This window comes from Pristis pectinata, chromosome 33 (genome assembly GCF_009764475.1).
Source record: "Pristis pectinata isolate sPriPec2 chromosome 33, sPriPec2.1.pri, whole genome shotgun sequence".
NCBI classification, from domain to species: Eukaryota; Metazoa; Chordata; class Chondrichthyes; order Rhinopristiformes; family Pristidae; genus Pristis; species Pristis pectinata.
In genome coordinates, this window is record NC_067437.1 from 19,223,826 (window position 1) to 19,247,604 (window position 23,779).

The 23,779-nt window shown below is 48.7% G+C and overlaps 2 protein-coding genes across 2 annotated transcripts in view; both read right to left on the bottom strand.

Moving 5' to 3' along the window:
- Positions 1 to 802, bottom strand: part of LOC127585694 (circularly permutated Ras protein 1-like) — a 78,084-nt gene extending 77,282 nt beyond the window's left edge. The window contains exon 1 of the mRNA XM_052043382.1: positions 605 to 802. The gene's annotated coding sequence lies outside the window, so the exon portion shown is untranslated. The remainder of the gene's footprint in view (positions 1 to 604) is intronic.
- A 6,162-nt stretch (positions 803 to 6,964) lies between these two features.
- Positions 6,965 to 23,779, bottom strand: part of LOC127585437 (glycogen [starch] synthase, muscle-like) — a 69,964-nt gene continuing 53,149 nt past the window's right edge. The window contains exons 13-17 of the mRNA XM_052042864.1: positions 21,187 to 21,282; positions 20,733 to 20,896; positions 17,300 to 17,384; positions 12,490 to 12,493; positions 6,965 to 7,628 (exon numbers count right to left, since the gene is read on the bottom strand). Coding sequence (XP_051898824.1) covers positions 6,965 to 7,628; positions 12,490 to 12,493; positions 17,300 to 17,384; positions 20,733 to 20,896; positions 21,187 to 21,282 — 1,013 coding nt within the window. The remainder of the gene's footprint in view (positions 7,629 to 12,489; positions 12,494 to 17,299; positions 17,385 to 20,732; positions 20,897 to 21,186; positions 21,283 to 23,779) is intronic.

A 23,779-nucleotide genomic window follows, 5' to 3' on the forward strand; every position in this document is an offset into this window, starting at 1 on the left:
TGATATTTTGTCCAAGGAAACTTTCCTGAACACACTGAACGAATTCCACCCCATCCAAGCCTCGGGCACCATGGCAGTCCCAGGCTGTGTTAGCAGAGTTACAATCCCCTGCTGGGACTGCCCTGCTGCTCGCTGCATGTTTGTTGTTTTGGTCTCTGTGGGAAATATGAGGGGCGGGTGGGCTGAGGGAGATGCGGGGCGGGGGGGGCTGGGGGTGATGCGGGCAGGGGGGGCTGACCTGACTGATCCCTGGGGTGGCTGCCGCGGCCCCTGGGTGGGACGGCTCGGCCGGGAGAGTGGGTGCAATCCTCATGGACCGAGCGTCCCGTCTTGTTCTGAGTAAACAGATCGCTGCCCTTGGAGCTTCGTGAGCGGCAGGTGCCTTTGGAGCGAATGCGATGCCGAGGGTGTTTGGGCCTGCGGTGGTGACGGGGTTTGGGCACCGGGGAGGCCGGATGGGGACGGCGGTGGGCCGCTGGCGAGGCTGGGACGGGACGGCCGGAGTGTGGGGGCTTGAGATTCAGAATTCTAAACCAGGAGGCCGGGGGCGGCAGGAGGCCGCTCGTTCCATCGCTCCATGCTAGCTCCCACCCCTCTCACTTACCTGCAGTTGACTCCCTCCGGCTCCGCACTGAGGGTCCCCTCACCGAGTGACCGGCAGAACTCGGCGCAGATCCACGCGGTGAGCCCGGCACGGTCCGATCCAACGCCCGGAGCATTCAAGCCGGGGCTCTGTGGGAGCGGCGCCTGTTCTCACCGCCTGCCCCGCCCCGCACCGCCCCGGCCTCTCTCAGTTTCGTTTCCTCAGGATGGCGCAGGTGACACCTGCCCAGGTGAGCCTCACCTGACGCCCGCTGCACCTGTCCGCGGCTGCCCTCTGCCTGCCCCTGTCCCTGCACCTGACACAGAGCTACATCCGACCGGTCCACCGCCCGAAAACCTGCCAGTTACTGTCGGCACCATCAGCCTGCTCTTTGCAGACGACAGCGGTTGTACAGCACGGAAACCGGCCCTTCGGCCCATCACGTCCTTGACCATCTACACTACACTTCGCCCGCATTAGGACCCTACCCTTGACTTTGCATATTTTTCTAAATGCCTCTTAAACGCAGTGACTGTATCTGGTTCCGCCCCTCCTCTGGCAGCCAGTCCCACACATCACCCAGTCTCTGTGGGAAATAAACCGACGCCCTTTAAACCTCCTCCCCCTCAGCTGAAACCCACGTCCCCGTGATCTTCATACCCCCAACACGGGAAAAGAGATTTTGTATACCCCATCTCTGCCTCCCATAATCAGAGCACCCCCACCCCCCAACTCCCCCACCCACCCCACTCCCCCACCCACCAGGGTCCCAGCGCCCACCCCTGTGGTGGACCACAGGTCACACAACCTCCTTCCACCAGGACCCTTTGCCTCCTCGATCACTAAACCTCGCCTTGGAGCCCACCTGCCGTAACCTTCTGTGTGGTGTGCATGACCTTGTCTAATGGTTTAATAGAGCCCATACAGACCACAGGCTTATGAAAAATTAGTTATGGAAAGCATATCTTCCCTGTAAAGGGAACAAACTTATGAAAGCAGGTTGAGGGAACTCGGCCTTTTCTCCTTGGAGAGACAGAGGATGAGGGGGGACCTGATTGAGGTGTATAAGATGATGAGAGGTATTGATAGGGTAGATAGTCAGAGGCTTTTCCCCAGGGCTGAATTGGTGGCCACAAGAGGACATCGGTTTAAGGTGCTGGGGAGTAGATATAGAGGAGATGTCAGGGGTAAATTTTTTACTCAGAGAGTGGTGAGTGTGTGGAATGGGCTGCCGGCAATGGTGGTGGAGGCAGATACAACAGGGTCTTTCAAGAGACTGTTAGATCGGTATATGGAGCTGAGTAAAATAGAGGGCTATGTGTAAGCCTAGTAATTTCTAGGGTAGGGACATGTTCGGCACAGCTTTGTGGGCCGAAGGGCCTGAATTGTGCTGTAATTGTTCTATGTTCTATGTTCTATCATCCACCGCCCAGCCTTCATCAACCTTCTCAGTTACCTGTGGTCTACATGGATTTTAGTAAGGCATTTGACAAGGTTCCACATGGTAGGCTTCTTCAGAAGGCATGGGATCCAGAGACGCTTGGGCGAGTGGATTCAGGATTGGCTTGCCTGTAGAAAGCAGAGGGTTGTGGTGGAGGGAGTGCATTCAGATTGGAGGGCTGTGACTAGTGGTGTCCCACAAGGGTCGGTTCTGGGACCTCTACTTTTCGTGATATTTATTAATGACTTGGATGAGGGGGTAGAAGGGTGGGTTGGCAAGTTTGCAGAAGACACAAAGGTCGGAGGTGTTGTGGATAGTGTGGAGGACTGTAGGAGATTGCAGAGGGACATTGATAGGATGCAGAGCTGGGCTGAGAAGTGGCAGATGGAGTTCAATCTGGAGAAGTGTGAGGTGGTACACTTTGGAAGGACAAACTCCAAGGCGGAGTACAAGGTTAATGGCAGGATTCTGGGTAGTGTGGAGGAGCAGAGGGATCTGGCGGTTCATATCCACAGATCACTGAAAGTTGCCTCGCTGATGGATAGGCTAGTTAAGAAAGCTTATGGGACGTTAGCATTCATAAGTCATGGGATCAAATTTAAGAGCTGTGAGGTAATGATGCAGCTTTACAAAACTCTAGTTAGACCACACTTGGAGTACTGTGTCCAGTTCTGGTCACCTCATTATAGGAAGGATGTGGAAGCGTTAGAAAGGGTACAGAGGAGATTTACCAGGATGCTGCCTGGTTTAGAGAATATGCATTATGAGGAGAAACTAAGGGAGCTAGGGCTTTACTCTTTGGAGAGAAGGAGGATGAGAGGAGACATGATAGAGGTGTACAAAATATTGAGAGGAAAAGATAGAGTAGACAGCCAGTGCCTCTTACCCAGGGCACCAATGGTCAATGCAAGAGGGCATGGCTTTAAAAGTAATGGGTGGGAAGTTCAAGGGAGATATCAGAGGGAGGTCTTTCACCCAGAGAGTGGTTGGGGCATGGAATGCGCTGCCTGGGGTGGTGGAGGCAGGTACACTGGTCAAGTTCAAGAGATTGTTAGATAAGCATATGGAGGAATTTAAAATAGGGGGATATGTGGGAGGAAGGGGTTAGATAGTCTTAGGTGAGGTTTAAAGGTCGGCACAACATTGTGGGCCGAAGGGCCTGTATTGTGCTGTATTGTTCTATCTCATAGCAATCTGGGATAGATCCCATCTGTCCATTGGGATTTATCCACCCTTGTGTGTTTCACACCTCCAGCTCCTTCACACCTGCATAATGCAGACAATCAACGTATCCCTCTCTGAACTCACTACACTTCACATCCTTCTCCTTGGTGAATACAGACGAGAAGTATTCACTCAGGACCTCGCCCACATCCCCAGGCTCCACACATAGATCACCCCTATGGTCCTGAAGGGGACTCACTCTTTCTCCAGCTACCCTCCAGCTCCTAATAAACTTATAGAATGACTTATGATTCTCTTTACTCGGACCTGCCAAGGATATTTCACGGCCTCTTTTTGCCCTCCTCCTTTCTTTCTTAAATACCCTCTTACATCCTATTTCTCAAGAGTCTCACCGGATTGTAATTCCCTGTACCTGTCACCTGCTTCCTTTTTTTCCTGATCCAACCTTCAATAACCTTTGTCACACAAGGTTCCCAACCTTGCCCTCATTGCCTTTCACCTTTTTCTGGAATGTGCCGTCCCTGAACCCCTGCTAACTCTCACGTGAAGGGCTCCCACTTGTCAGATGTTGTTTTACCCACGAGCACCTGCTCCCACTCTACTTTCGCCAGGTCCTCCCTTGCGTTATCAAAGGGAGGACTTCCCCAATTTAGGGACTTAATTTGAGGATACTTCCATAACTACCTTGAAACTTATGGAATTGTGGTCACGGTTTCCAAACTGTTCCCCAACCGACACTTCCAGCACCTGCCCAGTTGCATTTCCAAATGTTGTCTCAGAAAAAGACTCTCTGACTCTAACCACATGAACAATGGCTAGAGCTTTGACAGCTCAATAGATTTTAAACATCTAAAACTTCAGACAGGTCCCTCATCCCCTTAATACTTCACCAGCGATAAGTTCAAAGGCCTCAATATTTTCAAAGCACGTCTCCTGAATTCTGGATGTAACATGTTGAAAGCCTGGTGTTGCCAGAATTTTCCCCCTTTATCGTGATCTTCCCTATTACTCTGATCCTTCAAGTTTCAAGTTCGTCGTTGTCATGGGCACACACACCCGGGGTATGAAGGCCATGAAAATTAGCTTCTCGCAGCAGCAGCACAGTACAAGGACAAACATACGTTAACATAAACTTAAACAAATTATACACAACTTACAGGTTTGAAAAATAAACAACAAAATAACCATAATGACACCAGTGCAAGGTTAAGAGAGAGAAAAAAAATCGGTTCATTTCTCTGTTCTAAGAATCCTCCATCTTTCACTGGAAGTAAACCAGTATACTAGCGACTTCCTCAAGGTAGCCGCCACAACTTCCCTTCACAGAGAGGGATTTTGTGGTAATAATTATTGCTGACATTTTGCGGTGTTATTCCATTGTTGGCTCCTCCCCACTTACTCCTCAGAAGCCACAGTTCCAGCATTAAATGATGGTTGATTATTGTTACTTGTGGAGTACCAACTGTCAGATGGTGCAGGGGGAGTGTGGTACCAAACATGACTACAGCTCAGAATGAAGATGTTATTGATTCAGTCCTAATGCAGGGCCCCTGAACACCGAGCAAACCAAGGACATTTCAGTCAGCAGATCTGCAACCTGTCACACCTGCTGTCAGAGGTAGTTCTCTGTGTGGAACTGGGCGTGTGACAATGCCCACAGATAATGTCACTGTGCACGTTTCTGTTAAAGAGCAGAGAAATGTCATGGTTAAAGGGGATGCATTGTTGACAGCGACAACTGCAAAATATTCGAGCTTGTACATTCATCTGACGCAGGTTTATATTGTAAGCTGACAGGAGGAACAGGGTCACCCCCATGAGCTGGCTCCTGTGATTCCTGCACAGTTTTGTCTCTTGCTGACATATTCACATCCCTGTGCTCTGTGATCATGAATCCAAGGTGCCAGCTCTCATTCCCTGCTCCCCACCAATCTGGCTTCAAACAGACACCATTAAAGAATCTGATAAAAGAGCCGGTTCACTTGGACAATAGTCCATAAGATACGATGAGATGGACTCTGACCTCATGATCTACCTTGTTGTGACCTTGCACCTTATTGCACTGCACTTTCTCTGTAGCTGTGACACTTTACTCTGTACTGTTATTGTTTTTACCTGTACTACATCAGTGCACTCTGTACTGACTCAATGTAACTGCACTGTGTAATGAATTGAACTGTACGATCGGTATGCAAGAGAAGCTTTTCACTGTGCCTCGGTACAAGTGACAATAATAAACCAATACCAGTAAGGAGTGGGAACAGGAGGACATCCAGCCCCTCAAATCTGCGCCACCAAACGATAGGGCCATGGCTGATCCACCATTCCTCAAGTCCGTGTTCATTCTGTATCCTTTCCCAATAACCCTTGGTTCCCTCATCAATCAGATATCCATCTACCTGAGCCTTACATGTATTCAAGGACTCTGTGGCAAGGAATTCCAAACACTCACAACCATCAATGAAGAAATTCTTCCTCATCCCAGCCTTACGTGGGCACATTTGATTTCTACCACAATGGCCTCTGTTCTAGATCTGTGTATTTACCCTGTCTAGTCTCCACATGTCTGTTCCAGAAGGGAGGCTCTCTGTAATGTGAAAACCCTGAGAAATCAACCTGCAGCTGCTGATGGTGTGAAACCAAGGGGTCATTGCTGAGTCCAGAAGCCTCCAGTGTTCCTAATGGAGGTGAAGTTTTATTGCTGCAGCTTAACTGGATTGCGAAGGCCACACGTCCCAGCTGTGGCAGCCGGTGCACCGAAACATGTGGACTAGGAGCAGGAATCAGCCCTTGAGGCTGGTCCACCATTCAACAGGATCATGAATTGACTTTAATCTCAACTCCCGGCTACCTAGGGTAACCTCTCACCCCTTATCTATGCACCTGTGGGAAATGAGAACAGCGAATACTTTATCATGCTAATAAATACAACTAAATAGCATTAAGTAAAGAAGAAAATAGCAACCATTTAATTGGTAATAAGCTTCAGCCTAACGTGACGGAAGTGTTGATTTGAGAGTGATTGTCCTCTGGTAAACTGGGGTGTGGCAGAGCACCGCAGTCTCAGCTATTGTGTCACGTGAAACTCCAGGATGCATCTGACCTTCTGGACGACCACACATCCAGAAAGTGTTGTCAACTAGAAGAGCTGGGGCTGCAGTGTCTGGGGCCCGTGCAGCAGTTGGTGTGCCACAGGGCATCTCCGAGGCTCAGAGCTATGTGACCAGTCTGCTTCAGGACTGTGAAGGCAGGGATGGTATGGGTGACCATTCGACAGCTCAGGAGGAGCGGGGAGTGGTACCAGGGTCCCCTGAGTGTATTCTGTCAGAGTCCGGGATCTGGGTTCACAGTAATTCTTGAGAAACTAGCCGCAGAGCCAAAATGGAACTGTCACACCATGGCCATATACATTTACCCTCTGAACCAACAGGCTGAATATACAGTATCCCTCAACACCAAGAGCTCCAAACTGAGGCAAAGTCACTCCTCCCACAAGTAGCCAATATTAGAACTCATGCAACATCAGCTGAGCCAACATCGCATTTCCTCAAGGTTCATCTGGTCAGGGTGATCAATTGCCAAGGGGTTGCTGCACCAGTCAACACCGCTGTTTATTGAACATTCTACTTTGTTCCTCACTCCATTTGGGTTGGATTTTAGTTACACTCTGACAGGTTAAAGGAAGAGAGTCCGTTGCAATGTGCTGATGTCTACCTTCCTTGGCTTCTGTGGAATTACCTGGGATACTTGGATCACTAGTTCCTGTGGGGCTTGGTTGACTTGCTGGGATTGCTTGAGCTGCTATCATTGGTGGGTTTACTGGGATTGCTCAAACTACTGGGATTGGTGGGACTGCTTGAGCTGCTGGGATTGGTGGGGTTGGTGGGATTAGTGGGATTGGGATTACTTGATGCGCTGGGATTGATGGGATTGCTTGAGCCACTGGGATTGGTGGAGTTGGTAGGATTAATGGGATTGGGATTACTCGAACCGCTCAGATTGGCGGGAATAGTGCGATTAGTGGGATTGGGATTACTGGTGCCACTGGGATTGGTGGGATTGGGATTACTCAAACTACTGGGATTGGTGGGATTAGCGGGATTGGGATTACTCATGCCGTTGTAATTGATGGGATTGCTCAAATTGCTGGGATGGGCAGTGGTGCTGGGATTGGCAGTTTTGCTGGACCTTCTGGAACTATCGATGCTGGGACTGGCTGATGTCTCAAAGGACTCCCCGATACTTCTGTTCAGATCGGGGAGTAAATCCATGATAGACTTCAGTTTGATACTTAAACGATCTTTCTCAGCCTCCCCCTCCTCAGTGTATTGTTCATCCTCTCTGGTTCTGTGGTGAGGAGTGGAGTGGAAGGACAAGATTGGGGACGGTGAGAGCGAAGACAAACTTGGGTAGTGGTAGCTCTGAAACAAAGCACAAAGATTAACGGTTACTTTTTTGATATGGGAATTATTTTAATTGGCTATTCACATTGAAAGTGAGCTAATAATTCCATTATAGAGTCACGGTGCCGTACAACACAGGAACAGTGCAGCACAGCCCACCACGTCCGTAACAGTCATCAGCTTCTCATTTATTCTAGTCTCATTTAAAGCACTTTGCCAACGGCCTTCAATGCCTCGGTGATTCAGCTGCATGTCTGGAAACTTGTTAAATGTTGTGAGAGTCTCTGCCTCCACCACTTGTCAGAATTCCGAGCACTCAGGGCTGAAAAAGTTCCTCTGGATAATCCAGTTGGGAGTGCATCATAGATGGGGAACTAAACACGTCAGTTGTGGCCCAGAGCAAAATGGTCAGAGCACATCACCTCCCATAAACAGAGGGAAAGTGCAATGTTCTGAGTGGGAACTGAGCTGCCAACCTCATTGCTGAATTGTTTCTTGAGCTTCCCTATCAGATCCGCTTGTGGAAAAAGGGGAACGGGAATAAAGTGAAGTGAAGACACTCTATGCTCAGGGAAGTTGGATGGCCAATGGTGCAGCAGGTGGTTCTGCTCCTTCACTGTTCCAGTGGCACAAGTTCAATCCTAACCACCCGTGCTGTGTGTGTGGAGTTTGCAAGTTCTCCTGGTGAGCGCGTAGGTTTCCCTGGATGCTCCGGTTTTCCAACGATATGCAAGTTGGTAAATTTTCCCTTTCGTGTAGGTGAGCGGTGGAATCGGAGGGGAGTCAGTGGTGGTGAGCAGACAGGGTTACAGGAATGGGATTACATCGGTAACTGGTATCGATTCGATGTACAGAGAGGTGGAAGACAGTGAAGGAGGAGTGAACCTGTGAGTGACCATGAGGAACGAGTTTGCCTTTGTTGGGATCACTGAGGGGGCTGTAGGTGTGTGAGGGGTGGTGGTGCATTTGGCAGGAGCAAAGCATGGCCAAGCAAAGAGAACAGAGCAAGTCCCACTGCAATTTCAGTTTCACCTCCACATTTCCTTGGTTACCTTGAGACTCAGCAGCACCTACACCAAAATAAACCGGACATCCTCCTAATCCGAAGGGAGATGGGTTGAGCTGCCCAGAGCTTTCTCCTCACAAGAATTATTCTCAATGCAGGTTAAGTGTCATAAAGTAACTTGGTAAATCTAATATACAACATAGAAACACAACCCACAGCTGGGATAGTACAGGTGGAGGCCATCTGGCCCATTATGAGGGCAGGACTAGGAGGACGGGCCAGATGAATGTGTGGCTGAGGAGCTGGTGTGGGGGGGTAAGCATTCTGGTTCTTGGACCATTGGGATCTCTTCAGTGGCAGAGGTGACCTGTACCAGAGGGACAGGTTGCACCTGAACTTCAGGGAGACCCATGACTTGGGAGGAAGATTTACTGGAATTACGGGAGAGGGTTTAAAGTGGTGTGGCAGGGGGTGGGACCCAAAGAAGTCATGTGGCAGATGAGAATGTTGTGGCAAATATAGAAGTTAAAGAGAGCAAATTCTGTGGGCAGAACAGGGAGGGGGGGGGGACAGAGAGGGGCAAGGCAGGACAGGGAGGGGTGGGGATGGGCGGGGATGGGAGGGGTAGGGAGGGACCGGGCGGGCAGGGAGGGGCAGGGCGGCATGGCAAGGGGTGGGGTGGGGCGGGGCAGGGTGGGGAGGGCATGGTGGGGGGGCGGGGCAGGGAGGGGAGGGGAGCGAGGATGGTTTGGTGGACTAAACTGTTTATTTTAATGCAAGCAGCCTGACGGGTAAGGCAGATGAGCTCAGGCCATGGATCGGTACAGGGGACTGGGATATTGTAGCTCTGACAGAAATGTGGCTGAGGGAGGGGCAGGACTGGCCGCACAATGTTCTGGGGTACAGATGCTGCAGGTGTGATACAGGTGGGGGTAAGATCCATCTCGGCCTCCACCAGTGGTTCCCAGCATGACAGAGGCCAGTCCTCATGGCTAAAGGCATTGGATACAGCCAAGGCTCAGGGCCCTGACAACAGTCGACAATAGCACTGGAGGCCTGTGCTCCAGAACGTGCTGTGTCCTTGGCCAGTACAACCACAACGCGGCACCTACCTGACAATGTGGAAGGTTGCCCAGGTACGTCCTGTCCACAGAAGCAGGACAAATCCAACCCGGCCAGTTTTGCCCCATCAGCAAGGTGATGAAAGGGGTGCTATCAAGTGGCACTTGCTCAGTAACAACCTGCTCACAGAAGCTCAGTTTGGGTTCTGACAAAGTCACTCAGCTTCCAACCTCATTACAGCCTTGGTCCAAACATGCTGAACTCCAGAGGGGAAGTGAGAGTAACTGCCCTCTGGTCCTGGCAGCAACCTTGGAAATCTTCTCTACACTCTGTCCAGTTTAACCACGTCTTTCCTATAACAGGGCGACCAAACTGTACACAGCGGCCTCACCAACGACTTGTACGACTGCAACATAATGTCCCAACTCCTATACTCAGTGCCCTGACTGACGAAGGCAGGCCTGTCTACCTGTGATGCTGCTTTCAACAAACTCTGCACATGAGCTCCTAGGTCCCTCTGTTCCATTACACTCCCTGGCGCCCGACCACTCACAGTACTACACCAGTTTGACTTTCCAAAATGCATCACCTCACACTTATCTGTATTGAAATCCATTTGCCACTCTTCGGCCCACTTCCTGAACTGATCAAGATCCCCCTGTAATCTACAATAACCTTCTTCGCTATCAACAACACCTCCTAATTTTGTGTCATCTGCAAACTTACTGATCTAGCCGTGTGCATTCACATCCAAATCATTTATCTAAATAACAAATAACAAGGGTCCCAACACTGAGCCCTGCAGCACACCGCTGGTCACCAGCCTCCATTCCGAGAAAAAATGGAGCACCCGGAGGAAACCCATGGGGTCACAGGGGGAACGTGCAAATTCCACACAGGCAGCACCAGAGGTCAGGTCAGAGAACCTGGTCTCCGCAGCTGTGAGGCAGTGGCTTCACCCGTTGCGCCACTGTGCCCTCCTGCACTCCTCTGCACTCAGTCGTCATGTGTCCGGTCATTGCATCAGCCTATCTGTCTCCTCAGGGTGGGTGACAATTCTCCACGTTTACTACATTTCCAAGTCTGGTATCATCTATCTCCAGTCATTGCGGAGGGTGATGCTGTCACTGATGTTGGGGGACTACCCTGCACATCGCCCTCCTGTCTGAACAAATACTCAGCAATGGTGACTGCTGGGTGGAGTTTGCACATTTCCATGGATGCTCCAGTTTTCTCCCACAGCCCCAGTGCTGGTATCACAGAGACCACAAGATACGGGTGCAGAATTAGGCCATTCGGCCCATCGAGTCTGCTCTGCCATTCAATCATGGCTGATTGTTTTTTCACCCCAGTCTCCCACCTTCTCCCAGTAACCTTTAACCCACTTACCAATCAAGAACCTCTGCCTTAAATACACCCAATGACTTGGCCTCCACAGCCCTCTGTGGCAACAAATTCCACAGATTCACCACCTTCTGGCTGAAGAAATTCCTCCTCATCTCCGTTCTAAAGGGACCTCCCTTTATCTTGAGGCTGTGCCCTCGGATCCTAGACTCTTCCACTGATGGAAACATCCTCTCCACGTCCACTCTATCCAGGCCTTTCAGTATCTGGTAGGTTTCAATGACATCTCCCCTCATCCTTCTGAACTCCACAGAGTACAGGCCCAGAGACATCAAACACTCCTCATAGGTTATGCCTTAAATTCCTGGGACCATTGTGAACCACCTCTGGACCCTCTCCAGGGCCAGCACATCCTTCCTTAGGTACAGGGCCAAAGACTGCTCACAGACCAGTACTGTTTGCCATTTACATTAAGAACATGGATATGAATGTAGGAGATACGATTTGCAAGTTGGCAGATTCCATGAAAATTGCTTGTTGTTGATCGTGAGGAGGATGGACTCAGGTTACAGGAAATTATTGATCAGTTGTTCAAATGGGCAGAGCACCAGCAGATGGAATTTAATCCTGATAAGTGCAAGGGAGGACTAATAAGTGTTGGACATACACAGTGAACGGTGGGTCTTGAGGAACAGAAGGATTTCAGCACACGTCCAAGGATCCCCGAAGGTGGCAGTACAGGTAGATAGGGCAGTGAAGAAGAAATGTGAAATGTCTGCCTCCATTTGCTGAGGTTAGGATATAAGAGGTGGAAGGTTATGGGATAACTGTGTTAAATGTTGGTGAGGCCAGTTGGGAGCACTGGGTGACAGTCTGCCTGCCACACTATAGGAAGGATGTGACTGCCTGGAGAAGGTCCCAAGAAAATTCATCAGGATGTTATGGGGGATTTTCCAGAGACTGGGGAGGCTGGTCTGGTTTTTCTGAGTAAGGGGGGGGGGGGGGGGGAGAGGTTTAGATTGGATCTAAGGAGGAGGAGGGGTTGGAGTCTGGAACACACTGCCTGAGGGGGTGGTGGAGGCAGAGACTGTCACAGCATTTAAGAAGTATCTAGATCAGCTTGTCTGTAGTTGAACAGCCAGCTACGGACAAGTGCTGGTAAATGGGAGATATAGATGGGTACTCGATGGCTGGCATGGACAGGGGGGGGGGGGGGGTGGGGGGGCTGAAGGGTCTCTTTCTGTGCTGTGTGACTCAACTACATCTCAACTGTATTCCTCCAGGACTAACAGCCTAATCTATAGGTCACACCAGCCTCCCTGCACTTCCTGAATACCTGCTGCCTGGAATATGAAGTTTCCAACCTTCCACATATTTGAGCCACACAGCCAGGAGTTCCATCTGCAGAATCTCAACCAGATGCTCTCCCCTACCATTGGTTCTAATCAGACGACATAAACCTTACCCACCTCCACCTCCACAGAATGTCCACATCCCTCCATGACTGTATCATACAGAACTTGCAGGATTGTTTTACCAATAATTCTTTATCCCTCTGACTATTGAAACTCCCATATCACTTGAGTTCCAACACTTTGCTTTATCCCTCTCTGAAGTTCTTCTTCTTCCAGTCCCAAGCTTAGCCTGTTCCCTTGTGACAACTATATGGAAGAATAGGAGATGGGAGCTGGGAATGGGAAGGTGGGATCAAGGAGATGGGATCTCATCACTAGACTACAGGGAAATTGGGGAACATTGGAAATAAGGGGTAATGGGACTGGGAGATAGGGATGTGGGGATTGGTAAGACAGCGGGAGGGCAGGAGAAGGATGAGCAGGGACAAGGGGAAGGGAACAGGAGGCGTGACACAGGAGATGAAAAACAATGTCATATTGGATTCAGGAAAGGGTGAGTGGGAAAAGGGCATGGAAATGAAAGGGTTGGGGAACAGTAGGTGAGAGGGCTGGGATGGGGTTGGCGATCGGGAAAGCTGTGGGAACAGGAGACTGTGAATGGGGATGGTACACGAGGCAAGACGGGGAGTGAGGGGGAACAGATGACAGATGGAGAAGGGGAGATGAGAGACAGGATGGAAAGATGGGAAGGAAAGGCAGGAAGATGGGATCTGTGGAACTGGAAGAAAGGAAATACGGCAGGAAACCAAGAGGAGATGATGGTGAAGGAGATGAAGGTGAAGGAGATGATGGTGAAGGAGATGAAGGTGAAGGAGATGAAGGTGAAGGAGATGATGGTGAAGGAGATGAAGGTGAAGGAGATGAAGGTGAAGGAGATGAAGGTGAAGGAGATGATGGTGAAGGAGATGAAGGTGAAGGAGATGAAGGTGAAGGAGATGATGGTGAAGGAGATGAAGGTGAAGGAGATGAAGGTGAAGGAGATGAAGGTGAAGGAGATGAAGGTGAAGGAGATGATGGTGAAGGAGATGAAGGTGAAGGAGATGAAGGTGAAGGAGATGATGGTGAAGGAGATGATGGTGAAGGAGATGAAGGTGAAGGAGATGAAGGTGAAGGAGATGATGGTGAAGGAGATGAAGGTGAAGGAGATGAAGGTGAAGGAGATGATGGTGAAGGAGATGATGGTGAAGGAGATGATGGTGAAGGAGATGAAGGTGAAGGAGATGAAGGTGAAGGAGATGATGGTGAAGGAGATGAAGGTGAAGGAGATGATGGTGAAGGAGATGAAGGTGAAGGAGATGATGGTGAAGGAGATGATGGTGAAGGAGATGATGGTGAAGGAGATGAAGGTGAAGGAGATGATGGTGAAGGAGATGATGGTGAAGGAGATGAAGGTGAAGGAGATGAAGGTGAAGGAGATGATGGTGAAGGAGATGAAGGTGAAGGAGATGAAGGTGATGGAGATGATGGTGAAGGAGATGATGGTGAAGGAGATGAAGGTGAAGGAGATGAAGGTGAAGGAGATGAAGGTGAAGGAGATGATGGTGAAGGAGATGATGGTGAAGGAGATGAAGGTGAAGGAGATGATGGTGAAGGAGATGAAGGTGAAGGAGATGATGGTGAAGGAGATGAAGGTGAAGGAGATGAAGGTGAAGGAGATGATGGTGAAGGAGATGATGGTGAAGGAGATGAAGGTGAAGGAGATGAAGGTGAAGGAGATGATGGTGAAGGAGATGAAGGTGAAGGAGATGAAGGTGAAGGAGATGATGGTGAAGGAGATGATGGTGAAGGAGATGAAGGTGAAGGAGATGAAGGTGAAGGAGATGATGGTGAAGGAGATGAAGGTGAAGGAGATGATGGTGAAGGAGATGAAGGTGAAGGAGATGATGGTGAAGGAGATGATGGTGAAGGAGATGATGGTGAAGGAGATGAAGGTGAAGGAGATGATGGTGAAGGAGATGAAGGTGAAGGAGATGAAGGTGAAGGAGATGATGGTGAAGGAGATGATGGTGAAGGAGATGAAGGTGAAGGAGATGATGGTGAAGGAGATGAAGGTGAAGGAGATGATGGTGAAGGAGATGATGGTGAAGGAGATGAAGGTGAAGGAGATGAAGGTGAAGGAGATGAAGGTGAAGGAGATGAAGGTGAAGGAGATGATGGTGAAGGAGATGATGGTGAAGGAGATGAAGGTGAAGGAGATGATGGTGAAGGAGATGATGGTGAAGGAGATGAAGGTGAAGGAGATGAAGGTGAAGGAGATGAAGGTGAAGGAGATGATGGTGAAGGAGATGAAGGTGAAGGAGATGAAGGTGAAGGAGATGATGGTGAAGGAGATGAAGGTGAAGGAGATGAAGGTGAAGGAGATGAAGGTGAAGGAGATGAAGGTGAAGGAGATGAAGGTGAAGGAGATGATGGTGAAGGAGATGAAGGTGAAGGAGATGAAGGTGAAGGAGATGATGGTGAAGGAGATGATGGTGAAGGAGATGATGGTGAAGGAGATGAAGGTGAAGGAGATGAATGGTGAAGGAGATGATGGTGAAGGAGATGAAGGTGAAGGAGATGATGGTGAAGGAGATGAAGGTGAAGGAGATGATGGTGAAGGAGATGATGGTGAAGGAGATGAAGGTGAAGGAGATGATGGTGAAGGAGATGATGGTGAAGGAGATGAAGGTGAAGGAGATGAAGGTGAAGGAGATGATGGTGAAGGAGATGATGGTGAAGGAGATGATGGTGAAGGAGATGAAGGTGAAGGAGATGAAGGTGAAGGAGATGATGGTGAAGGAGATGATGGTGAAGGAGATGAAGGTGAAGGAGATGAAGGTGAAGGAGATGAAGGTGAAGGAGATGATGGTGAAGGAGATGATGGTGAAGGAGATGAAGGTGAAGGAGATGATGGTGAAGGAGATGATGGTGAAGGAGATGATGGTGAAGGAGATGAAGGTGAAGGAGATGATGGTGAAGGAGATGATGGTGAAGGAGATGAAGGTGAAGGAGATGAAGGTGAAGGAGATGAAGGTGAAGGAGATGATGGTGAAGGAGATGATGGTGAAGGAGATGAGGTGAAGGAGATGAAGGTGAAGGAGATGATGGTGAAGGAGATGAAGGTGAAGGAGATGAAGGTGAAGGAGATGATGGTGAAGGAGATGAAGGTGAAGGAGATGATGGTGAAGGAGATGATGGTGAAGGAGATGAAGGTGAAGGAGATGATGGTGAAGGAGATGAAGGTGAAGGAGATGATGGTGAAGGAGATGATGGTGAAGGAGATGAAGGTGAAGGAGATGAAGGTGAAGGAGATGATGGTGAAGGAGATGAAGGTGAAGGAGATGATGGTGAAGGAGATGAAGGTGAAGGAGATGAAGGTGAAGGAGATGATGGTGAAGGAGATGATGGTGAAGGAGATGAAGGTGAAGGAGATGAAGGTGAAGGAGATGATGGTGAAGGAGATGAAGGTGAAGGAGATGATGGTGAAGGAGATGAAGGTGAAGGAGATGATGGTGAAGGAGATGAAGGTGAAGGAGATGAAGGTGAAGGAGATGAAGGTGAAGGAGATGAAGGTGAAGGAGATGAAGGTGAAGGAGATGATGGTGAAGGAGATGATGGTGAAGGAGATGAAGGTGAAGGAGATGAAGGTGAAAGAGATGAAGGTGAAGGAGATGAAGGTGAAGGAGATGAAGGTGAAAGAGATGAAGGTGAAGGAGATGATGGTGAAGGAGATGAAGGTGAAGGAGATGAAGGTGAAGGAGATGATGGTGAAGGAGATGAAGGTGAAGGAGATGAAGGTGAAGGAGATGAAGGTGAAGGAGATGATGGTGAAGGAGATGATGGTGAAGGAGATGAAGGTGAAGGAGATGATGGTGAAGGAGATGATGGTGAAGGAGATGATGGTGAAGGAGATGAAGGTGAAGGAGATGATGGTGAAGGAGATGATGGTGAAGGAGATGAAGGTGAAGGAGATGAAGGTGAAGGAGATGATGGTGAAGGAGATGATGGTGAAGGAGATGATGGTGAAGGAGATGAAGGTGAAGGAGATGAAGGTGAAGGAGATGATGGTGAAGGAGATGATGGTGAAGGAGATGAAGGTGAAGGAGATGATGGTGAAGGAGATGAAGGTGAAGGAGATGAAGGTGAAGGAGATGAAGGTGAAGGAGATGAAGGTGAAGGAGATGATGGTGAAGGAGATGAAGGTGAAGGAGATGATGGTGAAGGAGATGAAGGTGAAGGAGATGATGGTGAAGGAGATGATGGTGAAGGAGATGAAGGTGAAGGAGATGAAGGTGAAGGAGATGATGGTGAAGGAGATGAAGGTGAAGGAGATGATGGTGAAGGAGATGAAGGTGAAGGAGATGAAGGTGAAGGAGATGAAGGTGAAGGAGATGATGGTGAAGGAGATGAAGGTGAAGGAGATGAAGGTGAAGGAGATGAAGGTGAAGGAGATGATGGTGAAGGAGATGAAGGTGAAGGAGATGAAGGTGAAGGAGATGAAGGTGAAGGAGATGATGGTGAAGGAGATGAAGGTGAAGGAGATGAAGGTGAAGGAGATGAAGGTGAAGGAGATGATGGTGAAGGAGATGAAGGTGAAGGAGATGATGGTGAAGGAGATGAAGGTGAAGGAGATGAAGGTGAAGGAGATGAAGGTGAAGGAGATGAAGGTGAAGGAGATGATGGTGAAGGAGATGAAGGTGAAGGAGATGAAGGTGAAGGAGATGATGGTGAAGGAGATGATGGTGAAGGAGATGATGGTGAAGACACCATCTCTGACCACTGACACGTTAACTGTGGACAATGTCTGGGGGTGGGCTAGACTTTTCCTCCTCAAACTTCTCCTTAAATCTGAGTGCATTTTTAATTAATTTTGTTATTTACTTACGCTGGACATGCTTGATGCGTCGTGGCTGAATTCATTGGGAAAGGCTTTGGCAAGAGCCAGAAGCCGGGCGTGATCATAGTACTGAAAGGAAGAGGGTAAATACACAACGTAAATGGTCAATATCAATCAGAGAGAGAGAGAGAGAGAGAGAGAGAGAGAGAGCGAGATAGAGAAATAGAAAGAGAGAGAGAGCAAGAGAGAGAGACAGATAGAGAGGGAGAGGGGAGAGAGAGAGTAATGCCATCCCACAGCCCAGGGGAAACACCCCTTTCATTCCTCTGTCCATTCACACATCACTTTACCCCTTCCATTCAAGTCCAGCCATTCCCCAACCATCCTCCCTCTCCCCCCCTCCATTCACTCCATCATTCAATACCTCCACAACACCCTCCCCTTTGACTCACTCCTTTCAATAAATATTACTTGATAAGTTTCAAAGTACTTATGAAAAGGGATAAGAATAGTTCAATAGTTAAGTCTCTGAACTGGGCAAAGATTGATTTCAAAATCATGAGACGGAATCCAGCCAGTGTCAACCGGAAGCAGCTACTTGCAGGGAAATCTACATTCGGTAGTCTTTTAAAAGTGAAGTACTGAGAGTTCTGGGCAGAATGTTCCCATGAGGGTGAAGGTCTAGGACAGCAAGACCAGGGAACCCTTGAAAAAAGGACCTTGAGGGTTTGAAAAAGAAATTCATTGGTGAGTCTAGAGTACTGAAAGTGGGGAGAGGCCTTTCAGCAGGATAGAGAGTGTAGGGGGAGCTTAAAAATAATTTAGGAGGCAAAGAGGGGCTATGAAATATCACTGGCAGATAAGATTAAGGAAAATCCCAAAGCATTTCATGTATCTTAACAGCAAGAGGATAACCAGGGAAAGAGTGAGGTCCATTGGGGACCAAAGGGTCAATCTGTGGACCAAGCCAGAGGACATGGTGGGGTCTCATATCAACACTTCTCATCTGTATTCATCAAGGAGAAGGACGTTGTAGATGGGAGATTTCAGTTGGGATGCGGAATTTCTGGAGCACATCCGAGATCGATAAGGAGGTATTAGATGTCCCAGCAGGCATGAAGATAGATAAATCCCCATTGCCTGATGAGATGTATCCCAAAGCTGGACAGGAGATCGCTGGGGCCCTGACAGAGAGATTAAAATCTTTGCTAGCCACAGGTGAGGTGCCAGATGACTGGAAGGCAGCAAATGTGGTCCCTTTATTCAGGAGGGACAGTGGGGATATGGTTAGAAGTCAGTTAGTCTAATATCAGTGGCAGGGCAATTATTGGAAAACATTCTGAGGGGCAGGATTAGTCTACACTTGGAAAGACGGGGACTGATCAGAGATAATCAGTACAGATTTGGTGGTGGGAGATCTTGTCTAATTTAGTTCAGCTTTTTTTGATGTGGTAACTCAATATATTGATGAGGCAGTGTGGTAGAGGTGGTTTTATGTGGACTTCAGTGAGACCTTTGACAAGGTCCCACATGGAAGACTGGTCCAAAAGGCTAGAGCTCATGGGATCCAACGCCTCCAAAGCTGGCTTGGTAATAGGAGACAGGTGGTGGTGGGAAGTGTGTGAGCAGTAGTATATCACAGGGATAGGATGTTGCTCATCGGAACCCTTGCTGTTCATTGTTTATATTAATGGGTTAGATGTGGTATGATTAATAAGTTTGCAGATGACATGAAGACTGGTGTTGTTGCTGACAGTGCTGGAAGCAGTCAGGCTACGGAAGGATCAGTTGGTAAATTGGGCAGAACAATGGCAGATGGAATGAACCTCGACTGGTGTGAGATGGTAGAGTTTGGTGGGTAAGACATATATCACGAATGGAAGAGTTCTAGGGAGTATTGAGGAACAGTAGGACCTTGGTGTACAAGTTCAGAGACCCCAGCACTGGGAGACGGTGGTGAAGCTTGCCTTCATTAGCTTGGGCATCAAGTATAAGAGGAGACAGATCTTTATAAACATTGGTTAGGCCACAGCTGGAGCACTGTGTGCAGTCTGGTCACCACACCGTAGGAAGGACGTGACTGCACTGGAGAGGGTGCAGAGGAGGGTCACCAGGATGTTGCCTGGGATGGAGTGTTTCAGTTCTGAGGACAGACTGGATGGGCTGGCTCTGTTTCCCCTGAAGCAGAGGGGTGGCGTGATAGAGGGGCAGAGATAGGGTAGACAAGAGGCAACTTTTTCCCAGGTGTCCAAGACCAGAGGGCATAGGTTTAAGGTGAGGAGTGAAGGGTTACAAGGGGACTGAAGGAAGAATTTTTTCACCCAGTTTACAATCTGGAGCACGCTGCCTGAGAAGATGGCGGAGTCAGGTACCCTCACAACGTTTCAGGACAAGCACTGATTCACCGAGGCAGAGTGGGCTATTGAGCAAGTCCTGGGAAATGGGACTAGTATAGAAAGGAACTTGTTGGTCAGCATGAATGTGATGGGCCAAAGGGCCTGTTCCTGTGTATTATGACCATCTGACTCACTCCTTTTGACTCACCATTTGGGATTTATCCCTTTGATTCACACAAAGACCCTGGAGAAGGGCGGGTTGTCTATCAAGCCTGTTCTGTCTGTTCACGGCGTCACTTTCACCCACCAGCCACATCATTTCCCACCAGCAGCAACAAAGGGGGTAAAACAGTTGGCCAACTGGGGCAGGTCTGACATCAGGGGAATCTTCAGAGGAAATTTCAAAAGGTGAAGCCTTGGAAACGTAATGAAGAGTGAAGACAATACAGACGAGGGTTTGGGGTCGGACAGGTGATTTGGAGTAGGATGAGGAGGACCGACAGTGAGGTAAGTGGAGGCTGTGGGGGTGGGGGGGTTACTCAGAGCATTTCAAAGGCTGCTGAAAAAGTCACAGAGATCCTTGGCTTTCATCGATGGCACCAATACTTTCCATTACTCTTCTTCTCCACAAACCTCCACAAATTCTTGCAACGATACACCAATGTCTTTTCCCTTCTCCTTTACTCACACCCCACAGAGTGATCCCCACCTGGGCTACAGGCAGAAAACAGCACATGGAAACACCTTCTCCCACAGAGCTCAGATCCGGATGTGGGACCATTCCTCTTAACTAAGGTGCCAGAACTCTCCCACAGCAGCCCACCGTCCATCAAACCTCTCCAGCACTTCCTGCAGATTGTTATGATGGGGCTGAGCATGAATGCATGTGGACCCACATCTCACTGGTACCCATTACGAAGGGGCTGATCAAGCTTTTCCAGCTGTGATCGTTGACCCCTGTGGGACTGTAGAAACTGCAAAACTAAGTGGCCATCAGCCTTCTGATTCTGCAACTAACTCCTTATCCAACCTTAGGTCTAATCTGGTGAAGGTAAGCAGCCTCCCAAATGTCATTGGTGAGATGACGGTGGGAAACTCTTCCTGTGACTTCCACATGGTCCGCTTCTAAATCTCTCCTTACTCGGCCAAGATAGTTCCAGTCCAGCAGATCAGAGAGCCGTTCTGTTCGATTTCGCTGAATGATTCTCTGGTGTCGGGACTGTTGACAGAAGCTGTACAGAAACGAAGTGAGCTGGTTGCAGCACTCATCCAGGCTCTTAAAGCGGCGATCCAAAATGTAGATCCCTGTGAGAAAAGAATGCAGCTCATGTCCCAAAGGAAACCAAGGGCATTTCCCAGTTGCTCTGGAATTCTAAACATGACTTGGCTAATACCCATTAATGACATTGCCAAGACTTTCATTTTGCTGTCTGTCCCACTCCCAAGTTTGATCAGCTTGGTTGGATTAACTGACCAGACCTAAATACAACAATCTGATTTAGAGGAAAGGGGTGCTAGGGCTAACGGATGAGAACTGAGGGCAGGGTGTCCTGGGTCTGATCACGGCTCACACAGCATTGATCACCAAATCTCACCGTACGCAGAAGGGTCTGTGATGTGTTGCTCCATGAAGCATCCGAAACCGGAGAGGTTGGTAGAGACGCTGGGAATTCCCATCACTGTGCATTCCGCTAGGAGAGAAAAGAGCACTCAGAGACAGGTCTAACATGGTGCAATCATAAACACAAGCACGGAAAGTGCAGCGTCCCACACATGGAGCCTCTGCTGGCTCTGGTTCCTCTATTTCTGGAATACACAGAACAGTACAGCACAGGAACAGGCCCTTTGGCCCACAATGTCTGTGCCGACCATGATGGCACCCTAAACTAATCTCCTCTGCCTGCTTGTGGTCCGTATCCCTCCATCCCTCCCTGTTCAATGCCTCTTAACTGTTGCTCTGGCATCTGCTTGGACCATCTCCTCTGGCAGTGCGCTCCAGGCACTCACCACTCTCTGTACAAAAAACTTGCCTCATAAATCTCCTTTAAACTTTCCCCTTCTCACCTTAAACCTATAGTATTTGACATTTCTGGGAAAAAGACTCTGTCCTACCTGTACCTCTCATAGTTTTATAAATTCCTTTCAGGTTGCCCGTCCGCCTCCGATGCTCCAGAGAAAATAATCTAAGCCTGCCTCACCTATTGACTTGCAGACCTGCGTTGCTACACAGGACACTCAAACTGTGTGCAAGCAGCTTGTGCTGATACATTGGTCATCCATCCCAATCAGATGAGAATTCTGTGAGTTCTGTTCCCAGTCTGTACTGATCTGAACATTCGGAGCTGTACCGTTCCCCATCGTTGTCTGAGGGCTTGGATGCAATTACAGAATCAAACTTGGCAATCAGCTATTTCTACATGGTTTCAATAACATGAGCTTGTGCTGGGAAATGGGCATTGGGATGTTTTGATATTATCTGGATATATAAATACCCTGTGATTTATATATTTGTGATATATGATCTGAATGAAAATGTAAGTGGTCTGATGAGTGAGCCTGCAGATGACACGATAATTGGTGGAGTTGTGAATTAGTGAGGAAGCTTGTCAAAGGAATCAGTTGGAAATTTGGGAGGAGAAATGGCAGATGGAATTTAGTCTGGACAAGCGCAAGGTGTTGTACTTCTGTAAATTGGAAAATTGGTTTATTATTGTCACATGTACTAAGGTCCAGTTTAAAACTTGTACCGATCAATTCACTACAACGGTGCACTGAGGCAGTGCAAGGGAAGACAATAACTGAATGCAGAATAAAGTGTCACAGCTAGGGAGAAAGTGCAGTGCAGGCAGACAATAAGGTGCAAGGTCATAACAAGGTAGATTGTGGGTCAAGAGTCTATGTTATCGTACAATAGTCTTGAGCTGTCCTTGAGCCTGGTGGTACGTGCTTTCAGCCTTTTGTATCTTCTGCCCGATGGGAGAAGGGAGAAGAGAGAATGTCCGGGGTGGGTGGGGTCTTTGATTAAACTGGCTGCTTCAGGCAACAAGAAGCACAATCAGAGTCCATGGAGGGGAGGCTGATTTCTGTGATGTGCTCAGCTGTGTCCACAACTCTCTGCAGTTTCTTGCAGTCACGGGCAGAGCATCTGGATAGGATTCTTTCCATGGTGCATCGATAAAAATTGGTGAGGATCAAAGGGGACATACCAAATTTCTTTAGCCTCCTGAGGAAGAAGAGGCACTGGCAGGATCTAAGAACTTTGGGAGATCATATACAAGGCAAAAGTATACAGTAAATGGCAGGACTCTTAGCAGCACTGATGCACAGAGGGATCTTGGGTTACGTCCAAAAATTCCCTGAACGTGGGAGTACAAGTAGATGGGGTGGTACAGAAGGCATGCAGCATGCTTGCCTTCATTGGTCAGGGCACTGAGTACAACAGTCAAGACTTTGGTTAGGCCACATTTGGAGCATTGTGTGCAGTTCTGGTTGGCCCATTACAGGAAGGACGTGGAGGCTTTGGAGACGGTGCAGAAGAGGTTCACCAGGGTGCTGCCTGGATTAGAGAGGCAAGGTTGGACAGACTTGGTTGGGTTTCTCTGGAGGCTGAGGGGAAACCTGATAGAAGTTTATAAAATTAAGAGGGGCAGAGATAGGGTAGACAGTCAGAGCCTTTCCCCCAGAATGGAAATGTCAAATACTAGAGGACATAGGTTTAAGGTGCAAGAGGGAAAATGTGAAGGAGATTTGTGAGGCAAGTTTTGTTTTTACACGGAGAGTGTTGGATTCCAGGGGTGGAGGTGGAAGCAGGTATGACAGCAATGTTTAAGAGACATTTAGACAGGCAATGAACAGGCAGGTGGCTGGCGCAGACATCATAAGCCAAAGGGCCTGTTCCTGTGCTGTACCATTCTGTGGACACAGATAATCTACACTCATCTGATTAAGTTTAGGGGACACAGAAGATTGATACCACAACCTTATCACCATGATTTCAGTGATGAGCAATGACCCAGTGCTAATTGGGTTCACCCATTATGACACAACCCAGTTCTATAAGTGATTCATACGAACTTAAGCCGATTGAAACCTGCCTTGTAAAGCAACCACTGGCGGGCTCAGGAGGAGAGGGCAGAATGCAGGTGGGAGCAGACACCCTGATTTGTCCCAGAAGGATGCGGTGGGGAG